Raw genomic sequence first — 12,744 nt, 5'->3', positions numbered from 1 at the left:
ACCCAGTCCTTTCCTACGTAAAGTCTTCAACCATCAGAGAACAGGAAATAAAACCAAAGAAAATAGTTTCAATTACAGATGATCTGAATTTCTCCAAAACTCCTTACTGGAGTACAGTCATGACCTGCAATAACAAACATACACACACAGCAGACATGTCGTATCTATAAGCCCATGTGTTCTGCTTTTCTGTGAAGGTTTCCACTTCCAGGATCTCCAGCAGTGTGCTCTGAGCGACTGGATCTGTTATTCAGTGTGAATGATTTTCAGTTATTTTCCGTCACCTACAGCAGCTAATGCGTGGAGTCTGTGATATTCTGACATACTTTTAAAATCTAGTCTTAAACTTATATTAAATATTAAATAAACTTTAGTATTAATTCTCCCAGATGGATAGATCATTTATTCCTGATTTAATTGTAGATTTTTGTGCAGTTCTTTATTGTGTAACAGCAGAGGATTATGATCTGTTTCTAAAACAGCAGCTGTGAGGTTTATATTAACCTTCTCATTCTAATATAACATTAGGTTTGTTATAGAAATATCATTTACACACACACACACACACACACACACACACACACACACACACACACACACACACACATATATATATATATATATATATATATATATATATATATATATATATATATAATTTTTATTAATTGATTCATTTTTTAATTTCATTAAAAAAAATGTATTATTATTATTTGCACCCAAAATAAAACTAGTATAATTGCAAACATGAACAGTATGAAACATGTGATTGCTTTAGAAAATGTTTGCGATGTCAAACTGCTGAGGTAAAAATTAAACACTTTTGAATTTGGTTTTAAAGCTAAATGATCGATTTTGGTGTTGACTGTATTCATATACCAATAAAGATGATTGTGTTGTATTTCTGACTCATTATGTTCACCTTATTTCCTTATTTAACTCTTTAGACTTTAATATTAAACACATGAATGAGACTGTAAACTTAAAATGTAGGTGTAAATTATAAATATATGATAATAATAATTATTATATACATCATGATCATACTTACTTTTACTAATAATATTTATAAGGGCAGTGTGTGTGTGTGTGTGTGTGTGTGTGTGTGTGTGTGTGTGTGTGTGTGTGTGTGTGTGTACCTCCAGGATGTCAGTGTTGGTGCGACTCTCGTGAGGTTCGCTGTACTCTGTGTATTTGAGGAGCACTTTGTCCATGTCAGTGCTGGCGTACTGGAAGAGACAATTGGTGCTGTTGAAGATGATGAGAGCAATTTCACAGTCGCACAGCACGCTCAGCTCGTAGGCCTTCTTCATCAGGCCGAACTTACGCTTGGTGAATGTCACCTATAGAAACCACAGACGGGGGAGCAGAAGAGGGGGGGAGGAGAGGGGGGTCACCAGGCTTCTCGGTATTACTAAGAACTGGCCCACGTAACACTGCTCCTGAGAAGGATCTCGTCCAGTTCTGAGTTCTCAAATTTAAATCTAAAATCCATTTACTTAACCTTAAAACTAAATAAACTTTAAATCTCATCAGATTTTACTGATGTTCAGAATATTTAGAGTTAAATATGTATAAATATGTATAATTATTTATAAATATGTATAAATATGTATAATTATTTATAAATATGTATAAATATGTATAATTATTTATAAATATGTATAAATATGTATAATTATTTATAAATATGTATAAATATGTATAATTATTTATAAATATGTATAAATATGTATAATTATTTATAATTATTTATAAATATGTATAAATATGTATAATTATTTATAAATATGTATAAATATGTATAATTATTTATAAATATGTATAAATATGTATAATTATTTATAAATATGTATAAATATGTATAATTATTTATAAATATGTATAAATATGTATAAATATGTATTCCAATCAGACGTTTTCCTTGGACTATACGTCATCTATTATGTGTGTTATATGTTATAATACAGTGGAAATAAATTATCATTATAATCAGTAATAGCAGCATACCTGACGGTTTCTTTGGTCGAGAATCCGTGAGATCTGTATTTTCTTTCGTCCCATGATGTTCTTCTCCAGGGAAGTTTCTGTACAAATATCAAAGTTCAGATATGATCCGTGTCCTGTCTGATGCTCCAGTAAACCCAACATGTTAATTAGTTCATTTAAATCATTCTTATAGAGAAGCCCAAAATAGGGCCCAGGGCCCAACCCTGATGTGATGAGTGATATTAAGTTAGACCGCTATGCCATATATGAGAAGAGGGAAAAAAAGAGAAAAAATGAAACAATACAGAAATCTATTTCTTATTTAACATTTAAACTAATGTTTTATGAGCTGCAAAAACTGTAAATTGAAATAAATGTAGAAAATATAAGTGAATATGATTTTCCCAATTTTCCCATAATTCACCTTCATCTGTACACTGCTTATAACCTGAATAATGCAGTGAACTCGAGTGTATGATAAACGAGTGCGTCTCTGTTTTATTGTACTGCAGGAATCTCTTATCTATAAAACTGATTTATTATGCAGATTACACAGTAATGATTAATATTTATTTATCTATTTAAACATATTGTAATAATAATGGAAAATAATATATAATAATAATATAAATATAAGAGAATCATGGCATTATTTTTAATATAATACAGTCTGGTATAATGCAGCATTTACTTTCAATCAAGTTCGAGTTTTGGCCGCTCATAGGAAGAAAGGTTTGTGGCACCTCTGCATTATTAGATCATTTTTACATTATTGCAAACGTCACATTCCATCAGTTTTTTAATACTGTAATAAAAATGGAGTCTGAACATTTCCGGATAAATCGAGTGAAAGGACAGAAATATTATTTAACAAACAAATAATATATTCTAATATACAAATATTTAGATAATATAGTGAGCCTTATGGATGCACAGGCACATTGTAATGTACATTTCACATTTTATTACAAATCCGATGGGAAATGGTCATGATGCCACTACACCCCCCCATGCCCCCTCTGCCCGGGATCGGCGGGTGTTTACTGCACCCCTGAGAGAGACAGGAGGCTAAAGTTAGTGCAGACGCCCCCAAGATCTGCACCATCCCTGTGCGTGTGCGCATTTCCACTGCACTTGGGTTAAATATACACCATCTCCATTTAAAGGAGTTCAGCAGGCAGAACTGCAGCCACCGTTAAAATAACAGCACGACTCTGGGCGGGTTCGGTTCCTGTCCGCCCCCTGATCTCCCATCAGCAAACTGCACACTAACAGAGCATCTAAAAGGGTAAAAGTGTAAGTTTTTGCACTGAGGGACTGCAGCCAGCAAACAACACACACAAAGAGAAAAAGAGAGACAGAGAGAGAAGTATCTAAAAAAAATTGCATCATACAGAACTTGTATGTAGATTTCATCTACCCAGACCTCATCTAAGAGTTCCTAAACTCCCAAACAGGTACTATATGGAACCCTCTGTAATAAAGAACCCTCAATTGTAGGGTTCTGCAAAAAATTCTCTGAAAATGTACTGAGTGATGGATTCGTGATGGATTCGTGATGGAAGGAGAAACTCTGCTGTAAATAACCTGTAATTTAGAATACAGTGTTTGAACACTAGAGGGATGCAGATGTGCAGCAGGTGTTGGTCCTGAGCGTGGGTACCTGAATGTGTGGAATATGACATGATTGTGAGGGTTCTCCAGGTTTCCATGCATGCAGTGTGTGAGAGCATAGGGTCATGTAATGGACCAACATCCCATCGAGACTAAATAAACCCAAATAACCAGGGATCTATAGAGTATATAGACATCCCATAATAGTTGTTCAGCAGTGAAGGGCTTCTATGTACACAGTATCTGTATGTAGAACCTACAGAAGACTGTATATTTTAAATCCATGTTGGTTAATGTTTGTATTATTATCGGTTTCTCTCTGCACTGAGGACGTAATGTAGTAGAAAAATCATCCACCACTGTTTCCCTCCGGTCTCTCATATTAAACATCTTTGACCTCTCCTATTTATAATTCCATCGAACCCAATGGTGAGCGGATACAGTGCTGCGGTTCCCATGACCCAGCAATGCCCGTTTCCCTCTCGCCCACTCCTGGCACCCAGGGGCTCGAGGAATCCAGAGGAATCCATATCTTGTGCCATTCTTACCTTATAAAGCAGACTCGGGCCTACAGCGTGTACGAGCTTTAATCTTCCTGTTTGTTCGTTTCACAGGTGACTGTGTTTTAACACCGAACACTCAGTGTGTACAGATATGAATAGAAATTCAGGGAAGTGGTCTTTCTGACAACAGATCTCTATCACAAACCTCCACATCTGCCACTTTAAATCCTACTTCCTCATATTTGCTCAAGTATCAGTGAAGAGTGCATTCCTAATCAGGGCTGTACATCAGTGCAAGCGCAGCTCAGTGGTCAGCTCACTCTGAGACAGGAGTCAAATCATCTACAATATAATCAAATGTTCAGGGAAATAATATTAATAAGAATATAAGATTTTTCTCCTCTTAATCATACAGCATGATAATAAGAATATAACGCTCATATTATTGTTTACTCTACAAGTACTCTTAGGTTCTTTAGCGGTTCCTCCACAAGAATCATCTATAAACCCCTTTTTAGAACAATTTCACTCTGAATTCAAATAAAACTTTTTTTAACAGATGTTCAAATTTTGTACAAACGCTATAAAATCTTGACTTTCCTGAACCTGGTGTGAGCTCCAGAGCAGAACTCTGAACACCACTCGTCCTACGTAGCTATAAAAAGCTTTATTGAAAGTTTTATCATCCAGTTTTTTAACCCCTGCACCTTTATATTCGCCTTCGCTTCAGATAATTCAGCAGCACTGCTTCCTCTGAAGAGTTCCCAAAGGTCAGACAGTGGAAAAGAAGACGCGCAAACATAGAGGAGCTTCAGCGTTTCAGCGTTTCAGAGTTTCTCTCCCACAGGAGCTGCGCTGGAGGAGACTAATTACTAAAACTGTCAAAGGAATAACATTGCATTACTACCAAAAAAATACAAATAAACAGTTTCATCATGGCGTCTCCTGAAGCCCATGAACTTAAACAGGTGGAGAAAATATTTGACACTAAAGGTGATATGATCGTTTCAGCCGCAGCGGATAATCAACACTAAACTGCTCCACCAGTCACAATAACGTCGTCCTGAATGATATTTACTACTGTTCTAGTTACGAGACCTGAGAGGCATGAAGTCAGAATTAATAATAGAATATTTATGGATCATTTGTTTTAAAAGAGAATATTAAATATTAAATAGAGATCATTTAAAATCAGCAGACAGAAAACTAATTTCAGGAATCAAATGTTCAACTCCTCAGAGACTCAGATGAGATGAGAAACTAAACTTGGCCAGAAATAGAAACCTAGACACTTATTTGCATATATGAACTACATACATCCACAACGTGGCACACAGATACGACTAAAACAGAGCGGAAAGAGAGATACATGTATAAATGCAGCTAAACAGGGCCTTAGCTCGTGCTTCGGGACTCGTTATTTCTGCAGGATTTGATGTTCTTTGTGCAGCAAATATAATTATGATTTCTACACATCATCCTCTTGAACACTGAGGAGCTCCGAGTCTGTCTACAGTCACATTCCTCACTCCTGCAACAATACACACTATGTGACCAAAACTTTTGGGACACCTGACCCAGGTTTTTCCACAAAGTTGTAACACTCAATTGTCTAGAATATGGTGTTAAATAGAGTTCCTTCTCCTCACTGAAACCAAAAACCCTGACAATTCTCCTGCACGCTGCACAAAGTCTGTGTGATGTTGGAGGAAAAACGTTCAAGCGAACATCCAGATGATCAGCTGATTAAAGGAGCACAGGTTTTCACAGTCTCTAGTTCAGGTTTTGCAGTCTGCAGTAGTAGTTGCGTTCTGCAGTCATTCAAACGATTTCTTTTAATTAACACGAGACAGTGTGCATAAAGAGACATTTTGCACTCGTCGTCTTCGGCGCTTTACAGAGTCGTATGATGCACCATGCAGGATTTTTAAATGCGACTGAGTTCAATGGAAAATCTTTCACATTTAAACTGAAACATTACATTATTTGTTTCTTATTTTCTTATTACAATCACACACGACCTACAGATTAACAAATACCACCTAACTTCTATTTCTATTCTATTTCCATGATACTATTATAATACCATGAGCTGCCAGAAAAGCAGGGTGTAACTGCTGGACTGAAACTCTCCATCACAATATTTTCAGCTTGGAATGTGGGAACATGTGATTCACCATCACATCGTGAGGAATGGGACTTTGCAGAAACACAGCTAATCTGCACAGAACTGTACACGATTTAGTTACGCATTTTACCCGAAGAACATATTTTTAAAGTAGGATATCAGTCAGAATAAAGTGCCTCCATAGTGAGACTGAGATGTAAAGGTCACGTGCTGTCCTATTCACATGCTTTATAAACATGTCATGAATAAAATATAAAAAAACAAAAAACAAGTTAAGATGTAAATCTCACCTGATGCTGAAATGCTGGAAGAGAACAGGACTATAAGCAGCTCTGTGTCTTCGCGATGCTTTACTACTCTTCATCCTCCAGCTGTTCAGACGCTAGCATCTGCATCTAAGAGTAATTAGCATAGCCCCGCCCACGGATCACACCATTGGTGGAAAGCGACTTCATTCATTCACTTCATTTCACACTGCTGCCGTTTTTCTTCTCTAAATCATTCTTATAGAAAAATTAGTCTTAAAGATCAAAAAGGAAATATATTATTATTATTATTATTATTATTATTATTATTATTATTATTCTTTTAGGTTTTATCTTTACACACACACACAAACATGTTCTTGTTTGCAAAGCTGCATTAAAAAAAAAATAAAAATAAACATTTGGGAAAATAATATATTAATGGAATAACAGATTTATCAGGAAAGTCTTATTCACTGGTGAGGCTGGAAGTGTAACTGAGAAGATCAGACAAGCGAGTATCCAAGTTTAGATCCAACCAAACTCATGTCTGAAAAAGATGCTGTAGACGAAAATTCTTCAACACAACAGGAGCTGAAAATAGATCATGGAAAATCATATTATAGAAAGATTGTGGGAAGATGGAGATGTTGGTGGGATGTTAGCTCTCTCTCTCACACACACACACACACACACACACACTAAAATGATGGCTGGTTGCTGAATGAATTCGCCCTGGTTTATTATACTCTAATAAATCCGAAGAGGAGAAACTGAAAGTGAAATATGACTGGACTCTGAATATAACAAGGTTTTATTTTTAATTTCATTGCAGTTGATCTTAATGCACTTCCTGTTTTAATAGTTTATTTGGAAATGTGAAAAGCATATTGTACATTGAGCTCAAGTCTTTCTCTCTCACATGAGGGCTCTCTCTGGGGAAATGGGGTTACATTTCATCTGATGCAAGAAGCAGCAACCTCCTGCTAAAACTCCCAGAGCAACAGACCCACACTGCAAACATCTGGATTCCCTTCAGTCCAGTAGAGATTTGACACTAGAGGATGCTTACCTGCAAACTGCTTCATGGGGGAAATTTGTTGTGGCAAAGAAAACAAAACAGCATTGCACAAAGATCATTCACTTCTATCCCAGTGTGGACACGGTACTGAGGCTTAATTCACATTTGTTTTGACACTGCAATAAAATTAAAGTTACACCAGGCCTCACTCTGACTGAGGGAACCTTTGGAAATTGTAATTTTTTTTTTCCTGAAACTTCTCACTTCTGCTTTTGACAACATCAGTGGCTTTGATGCTTTTGAGCATGTGGTGGGCCTGTTGAATTCAGAAATAGCTTTTCTGGCCAGTATGCATATGTTCGAGCGATTCTTCGTTGTACATATTTTTTTTTAGTATCAGGCATGTCTTGCTCTGAACAGCACAAAGGTAGTCTGCATGTTCTCACCATCGCCGTTGAAGCATTAAACATTAAAACAGTTGCTGACTGATTCTGCAAACTCAGTTTATGAGAAATAACAAATTCTAAATTGACGTCTGACTCTGGGTTCCTCTCAAGATACAGACAAGACACTCATGAAAAAGGCACACGATTGGTTTATACTGTATGTAATATAATGCATTTATTAAATATAAACTGCTGACGGTATCCAGGAAGATATTTTCAGTGTTCTTTATAAACACAGCTAAATATTTTTTATTAAATGCTTTTCCCCTCAGTGTTTGTTCTGAAGGTAATCAGGAGTTTAAATTCAGTACTGATTAAAAATACAGATGCTTAGGCATAATATTTCATAAAGTGTAATTTATTCTAGTACAAAAATAATGTATAATAATAGCATCGAGAGGAGAAAAAAGCCTGGTCAGAAAACGACTGAAGTTACATGAGTGACAGGAACTAAACGGTCTCAGAGACATTTCACCGCTTTAAATATTCATGTATGTATTTAATATTAAAAGATAAAAGCACGAGTTCACACATTTACCAAAAAATATATAAAAACTAAATTAAATTGTTGCTAAACTGCTTTGATAAAAGTTAAACAAAACAAGAAAGAATAAAAATAAAAAAATGCATGCATGCAAACATTGGAGGAAAGAATGCAGGCATGCATGCAAACGAGAGAGTGAGAAAGAGAGAAACAACACAGAAAGATAGAGCGCAATAAACTTTTCTCCTTCTGCATTCAGATGTTTGCTGGAGGGAAGTTTACAACCGAGACTGAACCAGTAGACCTGAGTTGACTTTGTGTTGTTTCTTTTGCGCATATAAACACAATTGGGAAGGATTCATGACCTTTTCTTAAAATATATTAAACTCATAAATGTTTGCACTTCTTGCTATTGCATGGAAACAGTGAAAGAAATACATCAGCTGCATTTTTCTTTCATTCTCATTTTTTGTTATTATTTAGATTTTACAACCAGTTATTCACAAAAGGTTTATACAGTACAGACCAAAAGTTTGGACACACCTTTTCATTTAAAGAGTTTTCTTTATTTTCATGACTATGAAAATTGTAGATTCACAATGAAGGCATCAAAACTATGAATGAACACATGTGGAATTATATCTGGAATTATATACATAACAAAAAAGTGTGAAACAACTGAAAAATGTCATATTCTAGGTTCTTCAAAGTAGCCACCTTTTGCTTTGATTACTGCTTTGCACACTCTTGGCATTCTCTTGATGCCTACTTTGAAGAATACAATACAATATGACATATTTTCAGTTGTTTCACACTTTTTTGTTATGTATATAATTCCATATATAATTCCACGTGTTCATTCATAGTTTTGATGCCTTCAATGTGAATCTACAATTTTCATAGTCATGAAAATAAAGAAAACTCTTAGAATGAGAAGGTGTGTCCAAACTTTTGGTCTGTACTGTATATATATATATATATATATATATATATATATATATATATATAAACTTTTAATAATTTAAATTAATTTTATAATAATAACATATATATATATATATATATATATATATATATATATATATATATATATATATGGGCCAAACCTGTATAACGATGCCCCTGTGTGTAATGTCAGCTCTATAAAGAACTGGTCTCGCTCTGACCTACACCCCACTGAACACCTTCAGGATGAATTAAAAATTAGGTCAGGTCTCCTCACCTGACATCAGTACCTGACCTCATTAATACTCCCACAACTGAATGGATAAATCCCTACAGTCACACTCCAGGATCTACTGGAAAGCCTCCTCAGAAGGGTGGAGGAGTTACTATAACAACAAAAGCACATATTGGTGTGATGTGTATATATATATATATATATATATATATATATATATATATATATATATATATAGAGAGAGAGAGAGAGAGAGAGAGAGAGAGAGAGAGTACATTTTATATGGATTTTATACAATTTCACACCTGTAATGCTGCTGTATGTAAATGTCAGAATAAAGAGATGAGCATCTTTCAATGTCATCACAATGTCACCCCACCACGCATTCACCTCGAGTTCTGAGATCCCCAGGCTAAAGAAAAACACAGCAGTCGGGTTTGTGGTTATTTTGCATGCTGTCTGTTCACTTCATCTTTCAGAAAGAAAAAAAGAAACTTCCCATAAAAACACAAACAGAAGACACTTTCTTACACTGCGCTTTTCCTCTGGACCACCTGAACACACGCGACCTTCAGAGACGGACCAGAGACCACCATTATAACTACTAGCCATAACCATAAGGAAAATTCCTAATTTGAGGTTTAATTAAACAGTGCATGACTTGAATAAATATTCTTTCTCTATATGATTTAAACAATGAATGAATTAATTTTTAATAAATAAATGTAAAGACTTCTGGCCCTGTTTTGGCATGAAGCTGTCACAGCTGGCTGTTTATTCCTCTGTATCAAAAAGGTTTTTATCAAACAAATCATTTTAATAATGAATAGTTTATGGTGATTTAATTATTAAACCATTTATAATCTACATCTACATTAAACTTCTTTCATATTTTCTTTAAACCTTTTCATGCACAGGACAGGGTCAATTTTCACACATATTTCTTCTCTCTTAAAAAATCTCCTATTATGGACAAAAAAAATAAAAAAATAAATCTACCAGTCAAATCGCATGTAGAAAAGCGTAATGGCTCGTGGGTTTGCAGTTTTTTTTCTTCTCCTGCAGATGTTTAATGTTGTGATTAAGATGGTTTGTTTTGAACGCTTTAACCAAGATTAAGTGTGTGGACACTAATGTGTTCTAGAAGCTGCACATCACTGACCATCGTGTTCTTCTCACATCTGCAGTAAAGCGCCTGAAGTTTAAGAGATCATTGGAAAAGTTTCTATATATTTATTTTGATGTTGCTTTATTGGATTGTAGAGTAAGTGTGAGTGTAACATCATCGGACACTTAAATGGACATTTGTTTCAGTGGTGGTGAGAAGACACTTGATGTCTGCGTCCATAGAAAAGGAACTCGATTCCTCCAGATGGGGATGTGCAGGAGAGAGAGGAGCATCAGGAGAGTAAACAGCTGGACGGACAGCTGTGTCACAATGTCACTAGTTCGTGAACTAAATCTTAAAAGTTCAAGAGCTTTTTGAAACATCACAGACATTCAAGCATTTTATATTTATTTATTTATTTATTTATTTAATGTAAAACAATGAATATTTGTTTCAGAATACTGATGTTTATGTTTTTTCATCTGGGCCAATGAGCATCGAGATCATCCTGAGCATCTGCATCACTGCCTGGTTTGGGAACTGCATCATGAGGTGCTCCTTCAGCGGATAGTGAGGACGGCGGAGAAGATCATCGAGGTCTCTCTTCCTTCCATCATGGACATTCCACACGCTGCATCCGCATTGTGGCTGATCTTACACACACACACACACACACACACACACACACACACACACCTCACAAGCCAGAAGTTTACATCCAGACACATGTTTACATGTACATTATTACATTTCTGGAAAATTCTTCTTGCACAACCTTCTGCACTGGTCTGCACTACGATGTCACTGTTTCTTCTCTCATGCTTTTTTTTTACACTGAATGTTGCACAGTGTGTGTGTTTAGTTTAGAGTTGTGTGTACTTGTGTGTTAATTGTGTTACTTTTTGTTGTTTGCTGTAGCACCTTAGTTTTGGGGAAACATTTTAGTACTGCAGTGTATACGGTGTGACTCGACTCGACTCGACTCGGGTGTGTATAAAGTGGTGAGATGAAGGTTTTGTTGAGGCTCAAATGTGAAACCAACCTACATAAGACCAGAACAGAGCCAACTATAGACACACATCTGACTGAGATATGACTGTGCTGAGTTCTGGGACCAGACCTGTTCTAGTTCTACTGTACTGTGTTTGTGTGTTTGGGTCAAGTGAAAGTGGGCTGTGGGGGACATCACTGGGCCAAACCAATTTAGCTATTTGGGAGTTTTACACCTGCAGGGGTAATAAAACTCAGGTTGTGAATGTGTGTTGTGATGTTTGTTTTCCAGTCTGAAAGTACACTATGTTGTGATGTTTATTATATTTAGTTGTGTTTCAGTAGTTCAGTGCAGCAGGTTTAAGGAGCAGTTTATCTGACCCGGTGATTCTCTGCTCGGTTTCAGGAGACCGGCTCCGAGGTGAAGAAGTCCGGTTCTGGTGTAAAGGGGAACCTGCGGGCCGCATTAGAGCCGCTCTCCACCGCGCTGTCTGAGCTTTCCCTCACTCTCCACTCCAACTTAACCATCATCTGCCTACTGCACTCCCACTTCACCACCGAGATGTGGAGAGAACACACACGCGCACACACACACACACACACACACACACACACACACACACACACAGGTACAGATGTACACACATCACATCTACAAAACACACAGGTACACACTCTCTCTCTCTCTCTCTCTCTCTCTCACACACACACACACACACACACACACAGGTACAGATGTACACACATCACATCTACAAAACACACAGGTACACACACACTCTCTCTCTCTCACACACGCACACACACACACACACACACACACACAGGTACAGATGTACACATCACATCTACAAAACACACAGGTACACACACACTCTCTCTCTCTCTCACACACACGCACACACACACACACACACACACACACACACACACACACACACACACACACAGGTACAGATGTACACATCACATCTACAAAACACACAGGTACTCTCTCTCTCTCTCACACACACACGCACACACACACACACACACC

General features: G+C 36.5%; 1 protein-coding gene across 2 annotated transcripts in view; it reads right to left on the bottom strand.

The window, feature by feature from the left end:
- The window catches only part of mef2b (myocyte enhancer factor 2b), a 13,186-nt gene extending 6,577 nt beyond the window's left edge, over positions 1–6,609 (bottom strand). The window contains exons 1-4 of one of the 2 annotated variants that reach the window (XM_046857790.1): positions 6,525–6,609; positions 2,011–2,087; positions 1,140–1,343; positions 1–24 (exon numbers count right to left, since the gene is read on the bottom strand). The exon at positions 1–24 is cut by the window's left edge and continues 111 nt beyond it. In XM_046857790.1, coding sequence (XP_046713746.1) covers positions 1–24; positions 1,140–1,343; positions 2,011–2,064 — 282 coding nt within the window. In that variant the 5' untranslated portion in view covers positions 2,065–2,087; positions 6,525–6,609. Of the gene's footprint in view, positions 25–1,139; positions 1,344–2,010; positions 2,088–4,311; positions 4,334–6,524 lie in introns of those variants that run through there. The other variant, XM_046857791.1, reaches the window with a different exon arrangement.
- Positions 6,610–12,744: the final 6,135 nt, after the last annotated feature.

This window comes from Silurus meridionalis, chromosome 9 (assembly GCF_014805685.1).
Source record: "Silurus meridionalis isolate SWU-2019-XX chromosome 9, ASM1480568v1, whole genome shotgun sequence".
Lineage (NCBI taxonomy): Eukaryota > Metazoa > Chordata > Actinopteri > Siluriformes > Siluridae > Silurus > Silurus meridionalis.
This window is presented reverse-complemented; position numbering and strand designations above follow the sequence as displayed.